At 48.7% G+C, this 21,022-nt stretch overlaps 7 protein-coding genes and 3 non-coding genes across 10 annotated transcripts; 5 read left to right on the forward strand and 5 right to left on the reverse strand.

The window, feature by feature from the left end:
• Positions 1-365: 365 nt before the first annotated feature.
• Positions 366-1,919, reverse strand: VFPPC_01687 (24-dehydrocholesterol reductase precursor; the record flags this gene model as incomplete). The annotated part of the gene is made up of 1 exon (XM_018281465.1): positions 366-1,919. One exon carries the CDS (start codon positions 1,917-1,919, stop codon positions 366-368), a length of 1,554 nt encoding a protein of 517 aa, XP_018150201.1.
• Positions 1,920-2,389: 470 nt separating this feature from the next.
• On the reverse strand, positions 2,390-2,519 carry VFPPC_17246. The gene has a single exon. It is a non-coding gene; the product is annotated as a tRNA-Asn (tRNA).
• Positions 2,520-3,383: 864 nt separating this feature from the next.
• VFPPC_17242 lies at positions 3,384-3,513 on the forward strand. The gene has a single exon. It is a non-coding gene; the product is annotated as a tRNA-Asn (tRNA).
• A 598-nt stretch (positions 3,514-4,111) lies between these two features.
• Positions 4,112-4,185, forward strand: VFPPC_17243. The gene has a single exon. It is a non-coding gene; the product is annotated as a tRNA-Asn (tRNA).
• A 1,047-nt stretch (positions 4,186-5,232) lies between these two features.
• Positions 5,233-6,823, reverse strand: VFPPC_01688 (acetyl-hydrolase; the record flags this gene model as incomplete). The annotated part of the gene is made up of 2 exons (XM_018281466.1): positions 5,233-5,950; positions 6,045-6,823. 2 exons carry the CDS (start codon positions 6,821-6,823, stop codon positions 5,233-5,235), a joined length of 1,497 nt encoding a protein of 498 aa, XP_018150202.1.
• Positions 6,824-7,692: 869 nt separating this feature from the next.
• Positions 7,693-8,932, reverse strand: VFPPC_01689 (peroxisomal membrane anchor protein (Pex14); the record flags this gene model as incomplete). The annotated part of the gene is made up of 4 exons (XM_018281467.1): positions 7,693-8,400; positions 8,460-8,755; positions 8,825-8,831; positions 8,900-8,932. 4 exons carry the CDS (start codon positions 8,930-8,932, stop codon positions 7,693-7,695), a joined length of 1,044 nt encoding a protein of 347 aa, XP_018150203.1.
• Positions 8,933-9,765: 833 nt separating this feature from the next.
• VFPPC_01690 (HEC/Ndc80p family protein) lies at positions 9,766-11,896 on the forward strand (the record flags this gene model as incomplete). Its single annotated transcript, XM_018281468.1, has 2 exons — positions 9,766-11,639; positions 11,695-11,896. 2 exons carry the CDS (start codon positions 9,766-9,768, stop codon positions 11,894-11,896), a joined length of 2,076 nt encoding a protein of 691 aa, XP_018150204.1.
• Positions 11,897-12,277: 381 nt separating this feature from the next.
• VFPPC_01691 (beta-eliminating lyase) lies at positions 12,278-13,324 on the reverse strand (the record flags this gene model as incomplete). Its single annotated transcript, XM_018281469.1, has 1 exon — positions 12,278-13,324. The coding sequence occupies one exon, from the start codon at positions 13,322-13,324 to the stop codon at positions 12,278-12,280; it is 1,047 nt and encodes a 348-aa protein (XP_018150205.1).
• A 652-nt stretch (positions 13,325-13,976) lies between these two features.
• VFPPC_15419 (hypothetical protein) lies at positions 13,977-14,273 on the forward strand (the record flags this gene model as incomplete). Its single annotated transcript, XM_018293172.1, has 1 exon — positions 13,977-14,273. One exon carries the CDS (start codon positions 13,977-13,979, stop codon positions 14,271-14,273), a length of 297 nt encoding a protein of 98 aa, XP_018150206.1.
• Positions 14,274-14,718: 445 nt separating this feature from the next.
• Positions 14,719-15,864, forward strand: VFPPC_01692 (MFS multidrug transporter; the record flags this gene model as incomplete). Its single annotated transcript, XM_018281470.2, has 2 exons — positions 14,719-15,356; positions 15,417-15,864. 2 exons carry the CDS (start codon positions 14,719-14,721, stop codon positions 15,862-15,864), a joined length of 1,086 nt encoding a protein of 361 aa, XP_018150207.2.
• Between the last annotated feature and the right edge of the window lie 5,158 nt (positions 15,865-21,022).

Here is a 21,022-nt window from a genome sequence, read left to right on the forward strand (position 1 = left end):
GCATGTCAATGGGAATATAGAAACTGGGCACACGGAAAGGTGCATATTACAGCAGAGCCCTTTAATTGAGTTACAGGGCAAATTGGGCGGAGGCTCTGTGGCTTGTGTAAATACCTTATTTGGGGCTCTTCAGGGTGGAAAGCTAGGTCAAACGTCTTATAGAGCGAAAGACAATACGACTTTAGATTCAAACTTATATTTTTAAATCAGCCACTGTCTCTGGAAATATTTTGTTGAAATATAACTGTATATGGTATCTAGTCTTGTTGTACAGCCAGCCTCTAGCAACATACAATGGGTTATAAAGTACATGACAAGTTTCACCACTCCATCTCACCACATAAACCGAGTTGTGGCCAACAATATTACTCGTCCCCTTTGTACTTCCACTCCGCGCGGCGATGCAAGTGGTAGTCTTTACTCTTGATGGACTGCCATATGCCATACAGGCCACCTATAGGCCACTTGCTCTTGAGTGATTGCCTTGTGCGCTTCCGCTCTTCTCGCGCAGCATCCACATCAATCTTGACCTTGTCGTGCACGCTAGGCAAGGTCGTGGCGTGATATTTCTCCCGCAGGCCCTCATACCAGTCCCTGTTCTTGTCGTACACCTTCCAAAACTCCTCCTGATTGTAGTATGTGTGTGCGTATAACCACTTTCGTCCGCCCAACTGAACGAGCTTATCCTCCAGGGCGCGGTTCTTGGTAACGAATTCCTCGTGGTCAGCGGGACCCCATCCCCATAGACCAATGTTCAGAATATCCTTTGGAGTCGTAGATCCGTCGGCGGCGGTCTCTGTCTCCCCCGTGTATGGGTGGAAAGTCGGTGGGAGGGTCTGCTTCAGCGGGCATAGCCAAAGCGGCCAGATGTCAAAGGTGTCGGTGGTGTAGTTGACAAACTCCTCTGCCTTGTCGTACGGCAGGCCAAGGTCTTGTACGACGAAGCGGGCCGACTCGCCGGAGGCATGCAGCGCACGATAGAGCATGCGCGTGTGCATAAAGTCGTCGAGGAACCAACGCGTGAAATTGTTAAAGGGCACGTATTTGAAATATGTCCAGCCTTGGGCGCCGACCCAGAATCCCGCACGGTCGTAGCGGAACAAGTATTCGGCCAGGGGGATGTAATCTACAACAGATGACGGACCAGACGTGGTGGCAGATGAAGGTGATGGGAGAGATTTGGTGCGATCTTTGACGTGTAAGTAGTACCAAGGGTCACGGGCACGGCTAAATGTTTGGACCTTGGTGTCCCCTGGTTTCTCGTCCGTCATGGTTCCTGTAATGACCACGCCATGGTCCTTGGAGAAGAGAATACCGTCCACGTAGTCGTTTTCGGGGTTCTGTGTTTCCGCGCGCACCTTTTCTACAGCCTCCGCTACGCTGCCTGTGCGATGATACGTCGTGCGTACATATTTCTTTGCCTCAATAAGTTGCAATTCCATGAGCGTGGTTGTTCCCAGTGTTCCCACTGATCCCGCGGCGCCCTGGAACAAGTCGGGCTTCTCTTCTTTCGAGGCTCGCACCACGTCGCCGTTCCCCAGCACCATTTCCACATAGTTGATCGTCTCGTTAAAGAAGCCATGCTTGAAGGAGCTGCTCTCGCCGGCTGTTCCGGCGTAGCCACCACCTGCAGTTATGCCCGGGAACTCCATCACCACGGGCGGAACAAGGCCATGGCGAAGTGTTGATTCGACGAGCCTGTCCATGGGGACATTGGGCTCTACGAGGGCAGTTCGTTTCGATCGGTCGACACCAACAACGTTGGAGAGGGCACTGATGTCGACGATGCGTGCGCCTGGCCCGGGCCGGGGTCTAGTGCTGTTGGTTGAGCCATGGAAGATGCGGTAGGACTCTTTCTTGTCGAAGAAGCTCCGGACGGTGGAGGCTATCTTGGCCACAGCTTGTTTGTGGCGCTCCATGCTCGGCAATGGCTGCAATTCGAGTGTAACAAAGCTTAGACGGCTGCGCTGTGTAACGGGAAGCTCTGGACAAAGACTGGCGATGTTATTTTGCATGTGGGTCTCGGTTCGTGCCAAGAAGCTCCGAAGAGAGCGACGGATGTCGAGAATGTTGTGCTCCGGAGACACAGGCGATCAATTGGGCGTATTTAGGCGTTGACTTCGTTTTAAAGACACTAAAGTATTCATTTTACCAACTCTTTAGACGGTGCGCATATTTGACAACGTGAATTGGAGTTAGAGAAGCATGTACACTACACTAGGCAGGCTACGACACAGTACGTATAGTACGAAACATCGCCATCACTCTCCTCATGGCGCAAAATAAAATAAAGACCTGCCATGACGCAGCAAATCGCTCAATCGGTTATCACTTCAGTCAATGACGAAGACTTGACGTGCAAAACAAATAGGAAAAGTCCAAAAAAAATCTCCCCCGGAAAGGCTCGAACTTTCAACCTTGACAATTTATTAGCATCTAATTCCCCATGTTGCATGTTTTGGGTATATCTTACCTCCTGATTAACAGTCAGACGCGCTAGCCAATTGCGCCACGGAGGACGATTGCTTGTTGTCAATCCGGGCCTTAATTATCTATATGAGGGTTTACGATTTTTTCTGGTAGGTATGGAACTTGCTTATTTGGCCACGTCTTGGGGAGGGGCTCGAATTGAAGGCAAAGGGAGTATGAAGACATATCAAAATTGTGAGACTACCATTGGTGATGCTTCTGCGCTTGACTATTCGGACGCTGTATCTAGTCGCATCATAGATGCGGCGCCATTGACGGCATTGGGAGCATTTGCATTATTTTGGTGCATCAAAAGTTGGTGATTTGGTGGGCCACATCTTACCCTACAATTTGGTCATAAATATCAATGGGAAACAGCTACGTCACTACTTTCTGGCATGCTAGAACAATTCGCAGATGAGTCTATGATGGTTTTGATTTGGATGTGCTTCTGCAGTCGGAGTTCATGGTCCCATTTTCGCCCAATAGTGGCGACTATCTTGACTTCCTTGGTCCTCCGATTTCAACACTCCTCAGCTCAAGCGAGCAGGACTTCCACAAAGATGCATATGCTGCCTTTTCACGGTGATGCTACCTAACACGTAACATAATTTGGCCATACCAATTGAAATACTCAGGTCTCTCATGGGAGTGTGATATCATGAAAGCGAACATGCACTCCCAGATTTATCATCAAGTGGTTGAATCCCATGAAGTTTGAGTGTGCGGCGGGACATGCAATCGACGAACAGAAAAGTCCATGTGCCTTAGAGAGACGAGGGACCTCGTAGAACAACTGGTGAGATGAGAACATTCGCGATACTCCCCAATTGCTATCAATTCAATTTCCATACGGCAAGCTTCCCAGTCTGCGGTATTCCTAGGGTATAATAACATCGCGGCTCGATAACAATTCCTCCGTGGCGCAATTGGCTAGCGCGTCTGACTGTTAATCAGGAGGTAAGATATACCCGAAACATGCAACATGGGGAATTAGATGCTAACAAATTGTCAAGGTTGAAAGTTCGAGCCTTTCCGGGGGAGGTTGTAATTTTTTTTTGGTCGTGTGATTTTTTGCCGTGCTGTGAAGAGGCTGTTTGTTATCAGGGCAGTGAAAGATTGCACTCCACTCAATGTGAACCTGGTTGCAAAACGGCCACCAAATGCAGGCACTTATAGTATAACTTGCGCATAAAATATGTCAGACAATAAAAAAGAACAATACGCAGAATAATAGCAAGTAATTTATTCTAATAGTATTATACCTTTTGTCATTCTTTTTGTTATTAGGTCCTTGTTTTTGTATGTCGCCAGCAAACGGACGGGCACGTGGTGGATCTAGATTCACACATTCACAGCTGCTTTACCAGACCAATTCACTGATCCCATGCCAACTACATAAACCCGAGATAAACCCTTCGTAGCTTATGCTGGCTTTTCCCTTATTCATAATACAAGAATTGTCCTTTTGTCCCTTTCTTTACATGTACATGTTTGCTTCCCTCTTCCCTTTCTTCACACGATTATCAACATCTCAACCCCAAAATTAGTGGAGCCTTTCTCCAATATTCTCCATTTTCACACTTTGAGCCTACCAAAATCGGCTATTTAGTAGCAAATTAGGTCTCCGTTTCGCAACAGTTCCTCCGTGGCGCAATTGGCTAGCGCGTCTGACTGTTAATCAGGAGGTTGAAAGTTCGAGCCTTTCCGGGGGAGTAACATCGTCTATTTTTGACTCTTTTTGCTCTTGGCTTGTGAGTTCTGCCATTTGGCTTAATTTTTGCCAAAATACACAAATTTTGGGAGCGAATTGTGCGTATTTTTACTATTTAGCGGTTAATTTAGTCGCTAGATTGCACAAACTAAACTATTACAGAGCCAGAATGTCCTTAACTCTGGTAATTATGCCAACATAAAAATGTTAACGGGCGAATGTGCCATCATGTACCTAACGTAGAATAAGCATTAATAATAAGTAAGGCCAATGCCTTACAAAAATTACAGACTACGGCACAATATCGCAGCCCGGTTTGTATTGCGACAAGCGAGGTTGATAGCAGGGAAACATCACACGTACTGCTTAGTACAGAAGCCAGACAATCCCCACGGACAATCTCTTCTTTACTAAAGTGTATCTTTATAAAAGTCAGATAAATTTAGCTTCTGTTTTGTGTGACGTATCTTACGTTTCTCGCGAACAGGATAAACGTCGCAGGTATCAATTGACCTGCCATCCTTCTTGGCTAATCATAAGTTCTCAATCATGCCACGCCCTACCTACTTCTGGCGCGCGTTTGAGCATCCCCTCGTAGTCAAGCCTAGAAACAGAGTCAAGTTAGCAGACAAGAGGCTGGGATATTAAGAATAACATCAGATTTATAACCTGCCACTGCAAACGCTTCTCAATATAGCCAGTGCTAATTTCCTAGGTACTTCAGCAAATTGCTCTAGTAACACCATACATTATAACAACGAAAGAAAGGCGCAAATATCTTCTACTGTATTACATGCACAAGATTATAATATTTAAACTTTATAGCTACCTCTTATTCCATCGTCTGGTTATGACTAGCGTTAGGGGTGCTCGCTGTTGTCTGCTTGCTTGACTGACTGCAAGTGGTCAGACCTATTCACCTGGATGTATCCGTGAGCGTTCACGTGGCCAAATACAAATTCAACCGGCGACATGATTAGTCCTCGACGTTCCATTTGATTCCAGACATCCTTCCATGTATCGACCAGTACCCTTACAAGCCTGGTTGCCTATAGCTTTGACTCCGCGGGTATCCATGCCTGGATCTCCGCCACCTTATTCACTACCCTCCTCCTCACTTCCTCCTCCGAAACATCAAACAAGTCCTTGAAATCAATGGGCACCTCCTTCAACGTCTTGGCGTGGATTGTCATCGCGCTGGATTTCAAGCCCCTGGGATTCTCTACTGCCTGTTGAATAAAACCCGCCCAAGCATCCATACATCTCCTTGCCTCCGGAATCTTGGGCAACACCAACGCGAAGCAATGCGCCATTGCCTCGTATTCCTCAAACACAACCGTCACACCATCTCGTTCAAGCTTTTGTGCCATAAACTTGTCTTCATACGCTAGCCTTTCCCACCCTGTGCAAATGTATACTGGAGGGAAGCCACCCCAGTCCCGTCGCATCACAGGAGATACCAAGGGGTGCATCATCATGTCGTCGGCTGCGTACATGAATTTTCGCGGCGGACTAGCGGGCCAGATGTCGCAAGGTAAATGGCCTCTGCGGCCCATATCGTCCAATGGCCCCAGGAAATCGAACGCTTCTGGGACTTTCCCATAGTGCTCCCTCGAGCTGTGGGAGATGTCGAGCCAAGGTGAATTACAAGCGGCCCCGGCGGGGATAGGGATGCCGCGTGGTTCCCCATACCATGTAATTTGCTGACCAAGGCGATTTAACTCGACAATGACTTGAATCAGGGACATGGCCAAGTTGCCTCCGGCACTGCAAAGAAAATAGAGACCTTTAGTAACAACACAGGCATACTTTAGAGAGACAACTGTGGACCAAACAGGGAAGACTGCTGCCGAGGACTTACCTATCTCCTGCAATGACAATATGCTTTGGATCTACCGGCTCATGATAAGATCCAGGGGGTGGATACAAAAGCGTCAAGTATGCCACCAAGCAGTCTAACAGTGATCCTGGGAAAGGGCTTTGAGGAACCAATCTATATCGTACTGAGAAAGCCCGACCACCAGTTATCTTTGCAAGCTTCTTAACCGTAGGCCGATGGCTAGCCGGATCCATAAATGCATGACCCCCTCCGTGGAGGTATAAAACTGTCGTTGACTTCTTGACCTCCTTCATCATTTCGATGTACTTGTCCTGGTCTGAGATTTTCGGAGCCGGCTCATCCTCCTTGGCCGCCGCCCTGTATCCCGTCCATTCGCCAGACACTGGGACAACATCCGGCAGCTGTATCCTAGGTACAGGGACATCTGGATTGTTGAGAGTTTCGATCACTTTCCCCAGTGCTGCCGTGATTGACTCGGGTTCTGGCGGGACGGGGGTAGTATAGGTGCTGATCCATATTCTGCCTCTGACAGGCAGTTTGTTCACTGTTCGTCGCTGGGCTTGCGAGAAGGTATGTGGATTTCCCTCCTTTGGCGCAATAAAGGCGCGGATGAAGGCAATAGTTACTGCACTTCTTAAATCCTGATATGGCGAAGAGTCGGCGAGATTCAGCGTGTGTGAAAGCGACACACGAGCTAGAAGTGGTGTGTAAGAAAGGCCGAGCCAGAATAATGCAGATGCTCCTGGTCGTTTGGGTGTCTGTGGCCGTGGTTGTTCTAGAGATGCTGATGGGTCTGCCATGACGAAGGCTGGGGACGCAATCTGAAGATTCAGACTGAAGATGGGACCTTAGGGATCTTTCTATCTCGCTCGTCTTTGATTTGCTGAAAGAACAAAAACTAAGATGTACATAGACAAAAGAAGAATGTACACTTTATGGTATAGACTCGGTGTTTACATTTTGGGGGTCTGGAAACGGCAACGTCTTGGCGAGGCGAAAGCCGTCTCAATAAGTTGGATGCGACTTGGTGACATTGGATCTGGGACCAGACATGGACCAGACCTGGACGGGTTTGAGCGCTACGGTCGGGGATCGTGGGGGAACAACGCGCTGAGTCGCCCGCTGTGGGGAACCTGAGCTCCCTGACCGGGCCTGCGAAAGGTGCCGAACCCCGACTTGCCACTCCCCGTCGAAAAGATGCCGAGGCAGATCTGATAGGACTGAGTCCATGGCTACGATGTTGCTCAAACCCGCCTCCTACGATTGCGTAGCTTTCACAAACGATTGTTGCGACAAGCAGACGGTATTCGCAGATTTGCGTCGTGCCAATAAATGCCAACATTTCCGCTGTTGAAGGTCGACGACCTCTCACCCATCACGTACCAATGCAAGGTCAATTCTTGAGTCATAACCATTTCAACAACCTCAGGCTACTAGTACAATAACATAATTCCACAAAATTACAAAGTATTTACCCAGTATCGGCTGGTAGTCATTCCACGTCCATATGCCCCTACTTTTCCCTAAATGCATAGGATGATGCACGACGCTAGAGCGCAACACTCCCAGCACCACTGCCTATCAACCGAGATCCATTGCTCCTGATAATGCTTCATATTTAACCAGAACTGCCATAGTCGATGTAATGCATGGCCCGAGCCTGTCTTGATTAAGAGCTGGTACCAACTTCTTTGCTGCTGCCCTCAGTAGGAGTTGTGGTAGATGCGCTGGAGGCAGATTGGGCGGCCGCCATCTGCCAGGCGGGAATTGATGCCTTGGTAGAGCTGCTACCGCCACTGGAAAACCCGGCGGGTCTGTTGAAGGAGCTTTGCGCGAGACTCTTTGGGGGTTCGGTGGCACTCGCAGTTGTCGCTGGGGTGCTTGGTGTCTCGGGAACACTCTCCACTGTCGCCGCTGGAGTTGAAGATCGGCCAGCAGCGAGGGTGCCGCCGGGTGAGCGTGGAAACGAGCTGGTGGTGGCAGGCGAGGAACTTGGCGCCATCCTCTGGGAAACCAACGTCTTGAGGCTGGTGAGCTCAGTATTGATTTCGGCCAATCGGTTGTCAGTCAGACTCTTCTGGTTATCCATAGCCTTGGGAATTGCGTCTTTCAAAGCCTGAACCTCGTCACGAATGCGCTGCGCATCGTCCTCCCGTCGGCGATTCGCAGACTTGAGATCGGTCATGACCGTCTCAAGCTCGGAAATTGCAGAATCCAATTTCTCGGTTCTCTGCTGCTCGGCGTCTTTGAGAGCCTCAGTGTCCTTCGCCAACTGCTCAACCAAGGCAAAAGCTCTGTCGAATTGCTCTTCTATCGACTTCTTGTCCTGTTCCAGTCTTTCAGGTGTGGGGGGTGCGATGAGAGGATAGACATATCGCTAACGTCGTGTGATTAGCCAAAGGCACCGAAATCATACTATTGTCAATAGGATCCTACCTTGCTCAACGAGTACAGACCGTAGCCGACCCCGCTGACAACCGTGGCCATAATAAACCAGTCTCGCCAATCTCGCCGGGGAACTTGTGGAGGAGGCTGCCATGCTTGTTGTGCATAAGGAGGATAGTATTGTTGTGGAGGACCGGCGGGAGGGCCGTATTGCGCAGCGGCGACTGGAGCTGCGTTGCCTGACCGAGCGAGGGCAGCATTGATCTCCTCTTGGGTCAGGTTCTTCGACCGTAGAAACTGGATTTTATTCTCGACGGAAGACGAGGCAACGCTAGGGTCCTGCAGAACTACATGAGATGTTAGCAACGTTGGGTCGAATGTAGAGATGTATAGGTTGCTTTGTTGTAGGAACTAACATTGAGCCTGCAATAGAGTATCAGTCAGCGAGTGCTTGGAAGAGATTGATATGTGGACTTCTACGGGGAGCTTACCGCAGAGGCTACCAAGTCCTCGCGAATTGCCATTATGCCGTTGTACAGATCGCACGTCTCACAGCCGCATCACCAAGCTGAGGTGAAAGGGATTGACGTGCAGCCGTAGATTGGCAGAATGAAATTGACAAGTGAATGCAGAAGGTGGAAAGATGACGACCCGACATGTGCTGTCTGGCGACCTGCGTTCGGCATCTGTGGAGCTCTGGGGTTAGGAAATGGCCGATGAATGAATCAAATCAAAAGGATGAATGGAGTGGCTGGTTTGGTGGCGGCTCCATGAGCCGAGGCTGCTGGACTGCCCTTCTGCCACGCATCTTCAATCTCCAAGGCGTTGGTCAAGTCGAAGTAGAGTAGGTGACCCACTTTTGAGTGCGCGACCGAAAACCGCAAGACAGTTGGACGCGTCACGTGATGATGCGACATGGTGTGGCGTGGCGCCACGGCCCGCTTTGTGAACATTTCTGGCACCAATCACAGCACGCTAGACGTGCTTTGTTTACTTTCTCACGGAGCAACAGCTTTTGACAACCTGCAGCAACCATTGTTTGCTTCGATATTCAGCGCATTTTGCACTGTTGCTTTCGGACATCGCACTTTGACCTCGCAGCGCTCGCACTTACTGCTACAGTTGTCAATTACCTTTCTTGATCCTCCGCACGAATATCGCAGTTGCGCATCTATATCATGTCCCAGGACACGGGTCTGTGGAGTGTCCGCAGGCCAAGAGAGGTAGGCTCGTCATGAACACTCTTGTGCTTGATCAACGAGACTGTCGCATAGAAAAGAAAAGACAGGCGCTGACAATGGATTAGACACTTGGAGGCATAGGAACAAATACAGGAATACCTCCTCCAGGCTCAACCATGAAACGCACAAATTCCAACAACAATGGTCACGTCCGCTCAGCTTCGGGACCTAGGCAGTCCCTCGCCATGTCGAGACCGAGCCAGCCCATGTTTCAACGCACTTCTTCAGGGACAAATCTCGCGGATATTGGTCTGTCTTCTGTAAAACGAGCTTCATTTCAGCCCAAAAATGTTCTCCAAACTCCCGGAATGACGAGGCAATCCTCCGATGCCGAGAGGCGAAGCAGTGTATACAGACCGAGGCAGTCGACCGTAGGAGGCGTGAATAATCACCAAGGCTTCTTCCAGACAATGCTGCAGCCCGCGGGTGTACCAAAGGACCCTCGTCCTTTGAAGGACAGATCGTTTCAAATGAAGATGGGCCAGGAGTTGATGGAGTATATGGCGCAAAACGATTTCGAAATGCAGATGAGCCACACCTTGTCACCGAACGTTATGAAGTCTCCGACACAAAAGGATTTCAATTACATGTTTCAGTGGCTATATCATCGTATCGATCCCGGCCACAGATTTCTGAAAAATATTGACCAGGAAGTTCCACCCATCTTGAAACAACTGAGATATCCATTCGAAAGGAGCATCACGAAAAGTCAGCTGGCTGCTGTTGGTGGCCAAAACTGGAGCACGTTTCTGGGACTTCTATATTGGATGATGCAATTAGTGCAAATGCTAGAGGGCTATGTTGCCAACAAGTACACAGATGCGTGTATGGCTGCTGGTGTGGATGTTAGTGGTGACCACATCATCTTTGACTTTTTGAGCACAGCATACAAGGATTGGCTCGCTATGGACGAGGACATGGGCGATGATGATGCTGAGCGGGTTCTCGCACCACATATCGAGGGTATGGCAAGAGCTTTCGAGGACTCAAACGCCAAGTACGTTTCTGAACTTGAGATGCTTGAGGCTGAGAATGCGAGACTACAAAAGGAAATCGAAGACTTGGAAAAAGCAACGCCAGACCCCGCTGTGCTAGATGACCACTTCAAAATCATGGAGGAGGACAAAGTCAAATTTGAAGAGTACAACAACCTAGCGCTTCAACGATCCGAAAAGTACGAGCACCGTATCCAAGTGCTACAAGAAGAACTGGAAAAACTGGCGGATGAACTAAAAGAAGCCGAAGCGGAGCGAAGGAGCCTTCAAAAAGCAGTTGATGCACAGGGTATTAGTATGCAGGATATCGACCGCATGAACTCTGAGCGAGAACGTTTGCAGAAAGGCATTGAATCTGCCAGCCAGAGACTTGATGAAATAAAGAAGAAGGTCTCGGAGAAGGAGTCTGAAGCAGGCCACAAGCTCGAAGAACTTGAGCGTATGGTGGACAAGTACAACACTGTCGCCTACCAGATTGCTGTGATTCCCGCAACGGCTGCAAATGCTCGAGGCAGAGATTATGAACTGCAACTTATCATCAGCGATAGCTCCGATTTCACGTCAACCAACATAAACGCCTTCGGTAATACGTCACAATCGCCTGAACGTCTATTAGTCGATGCAACAACAGGATACCAACCAGGGCACATTCTCAACCTCGATTTGCGAGGGCAGATCCGAAGCAACTTCCTTGTGCTACGAAAAGAGATTTCTGAACGACGTAGTGCCGCCATGGACGACATGATGAAGGATCATGATTTGCTGGATGGTATTAAGGAGGCCATTGAAGACAAGCGCAACGAAGTTGAAGCACTGGAACATCGGGTACGGGCTGCTGAAGAAGAGTATGAAAAGACAAAAGAGGTTACGACGGCCCAGAAAATAGGTTCTGATGTGCAAATCGAGAAGATGGAGAAGGAATTGTCCAGAATGCGAGCTGGACTGTCTGAATCTGTGCAGCTCTTGGAGCAACGTGAAATTAACACAACGATTGAGTATGGCAACCTGATTGACCCTTTGCGGATTATTTGACTAACAGAAATGGCTTAGGTATGAGCAATTGGTTTTGAGAGCCAGCTCTCTGCGCGAGGAGCTACATACGGAAATCGATCGCATGCTCAACGATGTCATCAAGTTCAAGATACACATCCAGAAAAACTTGGACGACTATGAAGGATTTGTGGCAGATGAGCTTGAGAAGGAACTAGGCGTCGACGATGGGAAAGATGATACCCGAGCCCTCGAACTGTAATGACGAGACCATTGAAGTTTATGCATCTATGTCATTTATACGAGTTTGGAGAACAAGATATATTTCTTCTACCCACATATAGCAAGCATTCGTTTGGAGAGTTTTGGTCTTTTGGGAGGGCGTTGGATTAGCATGGGAGTGTCGTTGATGAGATACCATTTGACTTTGAGACGATTCATGAATAAAAAACATAATTCCTTATGAGAAAAAGCATGCTGGCTACATGTGTTCACCAAGACACCAACTCCAAGGAACAGAGTCGTAAGAGCTGGTGGAACGTCAACACGCAGCCTTGCAATGAATGTGCTGCGCATTGAACTTCTCTCGCGATAGTTTCTTCAATAATATAGACCAGTGTCTCTAATGCTTAGTGAAGAATATCTAGAGCCTGGCTTGCATATGTGCTCGTCTATGACTGCCATTGGGATTTCCCGTGTTCCTTGCTCTTTGTAGACACTCGTCCATTACTTTACCCAAACGAAGCACAGCATCATCGCAAATCTGATGATGCAATACGACCCTTTTACCGTCCAACTTAATACCATGCCGTCTTCCAATTTCGTTCCAACGCTTTGTGTCGACACCAGAAGCTCCCAGATCCAGCCATACCATATTGGTCTCTATTTCCCTTGATATATTACCTCCCCTCTCTGTCCACATGCTACCTACCCGCCTCGCGAGAACATGGCTCGCCTTGAGCACACCTCTTACGTCTGTCTGTCCGGGCCCGAAATTCTCCAAAACTGCCTCCCGAGCTGCTGCGGCTAGAACACCGGCCTGCCGCATGCCTCCGCCGATGCTCTTTCGAATTCGTTTTAATCGTCGAATTAGTCCGGCGTCTCCAAGAACCATGGCCCCCATTGGAGCTCCCAGATTTTTGCTGAAATCTAATGTGAGCACATCGCAGCATTGCGCAAAGTCTATGAGCTGGTGACCCGTAGCTGCTACTGCTTCCCAGAGCCTGGCGCCGTCAATATGTACGGCGATCCCATTGTCACTTGCCCACTCTTTGAGGAGGCGTAATTCTTGTAGTGGTATTATTGAACCGGATGTTGTGTTTTCAATACTTATTAGTCGAGTGGGGGCTTTGTGTACGTCGTCTGTAATAATGGCGTGTTTGATGGCATCGTGAACGGTGAGATGTTTGCCGTTTTGTGGTATTATGGCCTGGATCATTGCACCGCTTAAATGAGCTACGCCGCCTGATTCCCAATGGATGAGGTGCGAGTGGGCATCTGTCAAAATTGAATAAGGTGGTTGAGCGAGTACTGATCTGATGGCGAGCTGGTTTGCCATTGTGCCTGTTATGACGAAGGCGGCCGCCTCGTGGCCGCAACGGTGTGCAATTTCTTTCTCGAATTTTGAAGTTGTTTCGTCTTCGTTATACACATCGTCATTCAGTGTTGCTTTTGCTATGGCATCTAGCATCGTGAGTGATGGTGTTGTGACTACATCGCCTGGTGAGGTGCATGGTTAGCAGGTGTAGTTTCAAAGGATCAACAAAGTTGTTACTTCTGAAATCGAAGGCAGCTCCTGTTTTCTTGGGGGAACCCCATTTAACAAAGTCGTCTTGGAACATTTCCCTTTCTTTTGTGCTTGTAAATGGACAATGGTCACATAGTGCGAATGAGAGGAAGCTCGAGGTAAATGCAATATTATGCAACTCGGTGCGCCAAAATGGATTTAACAACGTCTGGTTTCTTTTGCTAACACAACAGCTGTGAGCATTTCAAAGCCCTGAAAAGTTCCGGAGCAAATTGCCATCTTGGCATAAGCTTGCGGACATAAAATGTATATGCAGCCGGGCGAGAGTTTCCAGGAAGTGAAAGACTGCTAGTCCAATTAGAGTGAGAAGTTGCAGGATCTTACTTGCATCACCAATGCAACCTCACAGTTAACCTATCAACTATTAGGGTTGATGAGGAGACAAGTAAACTATCGGCATGTCCTAGCTCATTTAGGAAGTACCCTGCGCAAGGGTTCGAAAGATATATGCTATTTGATGGAAAAATTGTCACTGCAGGGATTGCAGACGGTTCGCACATTTCGCGGGGGCAGAATGATGGTCAGAAAATGATTGATGGTGAGTGACAAAATTGGTCGAGTGGCCTTGAGTTTGACGCTGACTTTACACGAAATGCGATTACACAATATGATGGACAGCCTGTGTGAAGAACGAAGTGATGACGAGAAATGCAAACCGACCGTCGTCGAGGCAGAGGATGAGTCCATCTTGTTAGCTCAGTATGGCGTGGAGAGAAGATCTGATGGATTTATTTATTGGAGACGAGATTCCTCGCATCATCCGCGAAACTGGTCAAGCACTCGAAAGTTGTTCGATACATCGGTTATTGTTCTTTTGGAGTTTTACACGTGAGTCCAGGTTTCTCGCCATCACCATCCATTCTTGTATCTAATATGGCGTAGGACTGTCATAAGCACCACCGGAGTAAGTATCAAGTCATCAATTTACAAGGGCGATATTGGCGCTTCCATGGCAGTACATATACCAACTTGAATCTCTCTGCTAATTGCAACACATCGCAGGCACATGTGGCTGACACTACAGCTCCCGAATATGGCTTCAACAGAAAGCAGGCACTAGTAGCCTTTACATTCATGTATACTTGAACTGAGTCAATACTTTCTATTTTAGAGATGAAACGTTCTTACCAGTTTTCAGGTACCAACTCGGGCAAGCCATCGGTGGCTGCTTAATACCACCCTTTTCCGAAGTCGTCGGCCGACGTCTACCATATCTTGTATCCTGCTTATTCTTCAGCATATTTTGCATCCTAATAAGCGCCGTGCCAACACTCCCGATGATATACATCGGCCGCTTTATAACAGGCTTTGCCTCCGCTGTCCCATCCGTTGTTATTGCAGGCAGCGTTGAAGACATGTTCAATGCCAAGAGAAGAATATGGATCGTCGTGTTGTGGAATGTCGGAACTACAATGGGATTGTGTTTTGGTCCTGTGTATGCCTCTTATATTACTGCAGCCGCCGGCTGGAAATGGGTGTTTTACAGCGCTGGAATTGTCACTGGGGTGCTTTTTGTTGCGCTGATCGCAATCAAGGAGAGCAGGCCGAGTATTTTACTTGGCCGGAAAATCGAGCAGATACAGAAGAACACGACAATCACCGACCTGGAGTGGCATAATCCAGACAACCTGCCTAGTATGAGATCTTTGGTTGATGTCGTTGTTGTGAGGCCATTCACTCTGCTGTTTACTGAGCCGTTGGTGATGATCATCGCAACGATATCGGCTATATCATGGGGCATCATTTACCTGTTCACAGAGTCTTTGACTCCAATTTTCAAGACTATGGGGCTCTCAAGAACGCAATCGACATTGACTTTTCTGGCCATTGCTCTTGGTACGCTGTTCACCATGCTGCCGCGATTCTGGGACATGCGAGTCGCAAGAGCACGCAGACGCAAACAGGAAGCACTTCAGCCGTAAGTTCATTAATAATTTCTGCTACCACAATATTCTGTATTAACTTTCATGTTCAGTGAAGACAAAATCATGGGATTTGCATTCGCAGCTCCCGCATTGGCAATAGGCTTGATTTGGTTCACGCTGACGATTCCGCCCTTCGCCAAGGGTCTGCACTGGATAGTTCCTACATTGTCTCTGGTACCCATTGGATTTGCAGTCAACGAGCTAGCTTACACTCTGAGTGGCTATCTCTCCGATTCTTACCTCTTGTACAGCGCATCCGCCTTTTCGGGGCTGGCGTTTGTGAGGGCCATTATCAGTGGCTTGATGCCATTGATTGCGAATGCAATGTATGAGGGCCTGAATGCAAACATAGCCAGTGGTATACTGGCTGCTCTTGCTACGGTGTTTTGTGTCGTGCCGTGGGTGTTCTTCAAGTATAGTCGGCGGTTGAGGCAGCGGAGTCCGTTTGCCCGTTTCAGTCTTGATGCTCATCAGCGGACGCAGGTAGAGCAAGATTAGACAGTTCGCAAGACGCATTGATGTACACTTGCAGCATGTATTCCTTTGATAGTCACAGAGATGGTCACAACAGACCTTTTATGAATGTATAAGAAGCAGCTCAATACAGCCAGATGCTTCAGGTACCCTGACAGGTATGGCAGCAATTGCAATACAGGAAGGGTGATTCGAAAGTAATATGTCAAAAACTAAATCAGTTATGAGGCATTCGTGTAATTCATTTACATCTGTCAAATAGTTCAATTACTGCCGTCCTTCTCTTAGACCTGTTCCTCTGTTCCTCCGTATCCCCGCCTCTTCCCCCGCAGCTATCGCCGGCCATCGGAAGGTCCACAACCGTGATCATACTTGGCTCTTCATTTACACTTACACGAACAGCAATCTGGTCGCTGAAATACACTGTCCGTTTAGATGACCAAAGAAAAGAACATGACCAACCCCGGACTAGGAACCAATATGGATTGGCGAGCGGTTGTCGAGAAGAAGAGGGCCATTCAGGCCAACAAAATTGACCAAGTGTCTCTCGACAAAGAAACACAGCCAACAAACAGATCGACTAATGTCCTGTCCTCTATCTCAACTACGAAGGGAATTGTAACAGCCATAGAAAGCGGAGATGTAACAGCTGTGGATGTGGCCAAGCATTTCATTCAAAGGTAACTTCACTCTGCAGGTAGATACCTTGGAGAGTATTCCTGCGCACTAAATTGAGAGCAAACCATCTAACAATAATTGAATCCATGTCAGAACTATCAAGGAGCACCAACGTGTAAGTCTCAGATAACCCGTGAAACGTTGCGACATGACTGACTCCAATGACGACTTTAGTCCAATTGGTAAGTAAGATTCCGAATGTGACACGAAGCAGTCCGCTAACAACTCGTCCAAGCCTTACAGAAATCCTGTTTGACGATGCTCTAAAGCGTTCAGCAGAGCTAGACAGATACTTTCAGCAGACCGGGAAGACTATTGGTCCGCTTCATGGGGTTCCCGTCACCCTCAAGGATCAATTTAACGTCGAAGGGGTTGACTCAACCCTTGGATACGTGGGGAGATGCTTCAAACCCGCCTCCGAAGACGCCGTATTGGTCAAAATGTTAAAGTCAATGGGGGCAGTTATAACAGCCAAGACTAATCTCCCACAAAGCATCATGGTGACGTCAAGACTCATGTGTCACTCCCATGAATGAAGACCATTCAGCTAACACGATTCACAACAGTGGTGTGAAACAGAAAATCCGCTCTGGGGTAGAACCGACCATCCATTGAGTAAAGACTTTACACCCGGAGGCTCTACTGGTGGCGAGGCAGTCCTGTTATCATGCCAAGCCAGTATTCTCGGCTGGGGAACAGATCTCGGCGGGAGCATACGCATTCCAGCGCACATGACAGGCATATACGGGCTAAAACCAAGCGTGAGCCTCCCCGACTTTCCGCTCAGAAATATATTAAGTACGGTGCTAGAGCTCGAGATTACCATATCGCGGAGTCCCTGTTTCAACAGAAGGCCAAGAGCATGTGCCGTCCTCTATTGGCCCGATGGCTCGTAGCTTGGACACTCTTCATGATGTAATGAAAGCTGTAGTTGGAGCGGAGCCGTGGACACTGGATGCGAGATGCGTGCCTATTCCGTGGCGAATTCACTTGTACAATGAGACTCTACATCGGCCCCTTACAATAGGCGTATTGGCTGACGATGGAGTGGTTGAACCTCATCCGCCTGTGACCCGTGTTTTCCATGAGGCTGTGGAAGCATGTCGCGCTGCCGGTCATGATGTGTTTGACTGGGACGCAGAACTGCATCGGGAGTGTATTGAAATAATGGTACGTTCGCTGTGAATACGAAAAACCCAAAGCCCCTATTGACGAAGCAAACGATAGGATCAATTCTATGTCGTGGATGGAGGCCAAGACATCCGCAATGCGGTTCAGGAGGGCGGCGAACCTTTCATACCACATGTAGAGAGACTCGTCAATGCAGCCAAGCCAATCTCGGTGCATGATTACTGGCAGCTTAACAAGAGAAAGTGGCAGCTCCAGCAAGCCTATGTCGACAAGTGGAATTCTCTGAGGTCTCCGAAGACAGGACGTCAGGCAGACGTTCTTCTCATGCCACCCATGCCTCATTCCGCGGTGCCTCATGGTAGATGCCGCTGGGTTGGGTACACCAAGATATGGAACTTCTTGGATTATCCAGCTTTGGTCATACCGGGAGGCAAGGTATCTCAGGTCGATGTTGGGACCGCCTTTGAAAAGAGCCCACGAAACGAGTTGGATGGATGGAACCGAACTGTGTGGGAGAGTCACAAGGATGAAATGGCCTCGCTTGAATTACCGGTTGGCGTGCAATTGATTTGTAGAAAGCTGGAGGAAGAGAAGCTGTTGGCGGCTGGGGAACAGCTGGATCGTCTACTGAGACTGGTTGCATCTCAGCATAAGAGGTAATTCGACGCATGGTATTGGGCGAAATATAGTAATCTGCTTTACTCTTTGCAGACCACAGCTGTTGAGGGGTGTGATATAGTGAATCAACGATATGACAACTGATAAAGGGGAATTCATTTTCTTCTTGGAACATATTCCTCTGTTTTCTTGTCGACTTAAAAGTAGATCGGGAACTATATGATAATAATAAGGACAATATCTGCAGCCGTGGGCTCTGATTCAAGGCTTAAAGGAGCAGCTAGCAAGCCCATGCAGCAAATGGTGCGATCAACACGTAAGCGGTCATTGTGCGAGAAACTTGAACGAGCATGGCGATTATAGAGAGTTCTGATTGAATGAAGAGGCCTAAGACGCATTTATACGAGTCGTCATGTTGTTGGTTGCATGCTTGCTTGAATCGTCCATGTTGATGGATGGTGTCTTGACAAGTGCAAAGCATCGCTTCAATTGGCTGGCTCAGAGACGGCATGGTGAACCCGTCTGTGAGCTAAGCCACATCACGTGATCTCCCAGATACTAACATTCCTTATCCGGCACGAGTGTGGCTTGACAGACGGTCTCTTATCGTGGGGTCGATTTTTTTTTTTCTTTGGCCGGCCGACAATTCTTCACCGATCTTCAATTGCAATAATTTTCAAAGGCAACCACCGCCTTATCTCTACCCTTCACCCCTAACGGCCGTGAACCTTTCTCAGGCGAGCCTCTGTCGAAGACAATGGCGGAAGACGCGAATGCTGGTATGTGCACGCCCTGTCTGTTTGCCGGACACGAGCAGGACTTGATGGCGACCTGGTTTGCTAACAATCATGATTTCGCAGCTTGGCCCTTGGCCGACGCCGCTCTTACTCAGGAGATTCTCGATCTCCTGCAGTCGGCTACTCATCTGCGCCAGGCAAAGAAGGGCGCCAACGAAGGTACGGCTCCATTTGTGCATCAACATCCCGGCCGGCTTGGCAAGAGACCGAAGACGTTGATGGTGAGTGCGTGGCTATGGACTAACAATCTTATAGTGACCAAGGCTCTTAACCGTGGTACTTGCGAAATCGCTATCCTGGCCGCCGACACCGAACCGCTCGCTATTCTTCTGCACATCCCCCTCCTCTGCGAGGACAAGGGTACTCCTTACGTCTACGTTCCCAGCAAGACCCTCTTGGGCCGCGCCTGCGGTGTGAGCCGTGCCGTCATTGCTGCTAGCATCAACTCCAACGAGGCTAGTGAGCTGGCTGGCCAGATCAAGGCCCTCCGCGACAAGGTCGAGCGTCTTGCCATCTAAGGGATGGACTGGTTGCGATAACAAGGCTAGGATCTGCGATGTCATTGCGGGAGAGAGAAGCTCATCTGGTCTTGGGCAGGGATTTGGTTTATTTTTATCTTCAGGATGGACTGGGTGCTCGATTTGCACTTGACGGTTGGGTTTGACTCTTGTCTGCGATGGATCAGATCTACAGCGTTGTTTTAAGCACGGGGGTGGTAACCAGCATCTTTAGACCAGTATGGTATAGGGAACGAGTACATTCTACGTTGGCTGTCTTAGCTAGATTAGTCAAATAGATGAGGAGCGGGATTGATTAAGATTTACCTTTGATGTCGACATGTGAAGCGTTCGTGTCATGCAAGCAATGTTGAGCCGTGACTCGAGTGCAGCTGGGGAGGTAGCACAAGGTTATACAAGGTCGCATTGCATCAAAAAGCAGCGGACACACGATGTCTCATCCTTCTTCGTGTCCGTTGTCTTGGTCCCGTCCTTCCAAGCAAAAGCGCCGCCGCATGAGAGATCACCACGCACCGCCAAGGATAATGTCATTGCGTAAAAATGTGTATCAGCCCCCAAACACATCGTCACACCCTCTTGCAGTAAATACACGTGGCAGACCTCATGGCAAATGGCAGGGATGCATGGGGGGTTGCAGTGAAATTGGCTGTAATTCGGGGCTTTGTGGCGGCACAAAATGCCCTCAACGTTGCGGTTTTTGCTTTTTGAGCTTTGATTCAGGGTCGTAGGCCGTCAAGTCAACGTGGCCGGGGAATCTGGAAGCTTGTCAAACGAGGCGTTTGGCTGGCGCTTGAGGGTACATTACTTGATGGGTTGTGAAACGGCTTGCGCCATGTGGACTGACATTAAACATACATGTCAAGTAACTACCTAGGTAGTCAATAATAGCTGACGAGGTGGCCAAACGGCGGTACGGTTAGTCTTGGCCAATATTGGCATGGTAACAAAGGGTCTGGTGTATTCAAACGGATCAACAGGCCAACGGTGTCTGCTGCATAAGCATGGACGTTCTTGGTGGCTCTGATGTACTTGATCAGCGAATGATTGCCTGGTGTTGGAAAAGAAGGATTTCGCGGATTCGGGCTTCAGCCGTTCTTTAACTCCGTTTGTGGATGCAGATGCAGATGCAGACGCAGACGCAGACACAAACGAAGCGGACATGGACAACTTGAATGTCCGCCGGATGGGCTAGAGTCCGCACCCAAACGAGGGACGGTAATGCAATTGATTTGAGTGACCAAGCCAACAATAGGCAGAAATATGATGATGATGATGGATAAAATGACAGGTTTGTCGATACATCGAGTCGTCGTCACTCCCGGATGTCGCGCAATCAAAGGGCTGGCTGATCCGGAGCCAGCGACGGGATAATATTGCTGCCACAAATTGCGAGGCTTTCATCTCAAGGGAGACCTGTCAAAAAGTCAAGGGACATTCCAC

This window comes from Pochonia chlamydosporia, chromosome 1 (genome assembly GCF_001653235.2).
Source record: "Pochonia chlamydosporia 170 chromosome 1, whole genome shotgun sequence".
In the NCBI taxonomy this organism is placed as follows: Eukaryota; Fungi; Ascomycota; class Sordariomycetes; order Hypocreales; family Clavicipitaceae; genus Pochonia; species Pochonia chlamydosporia.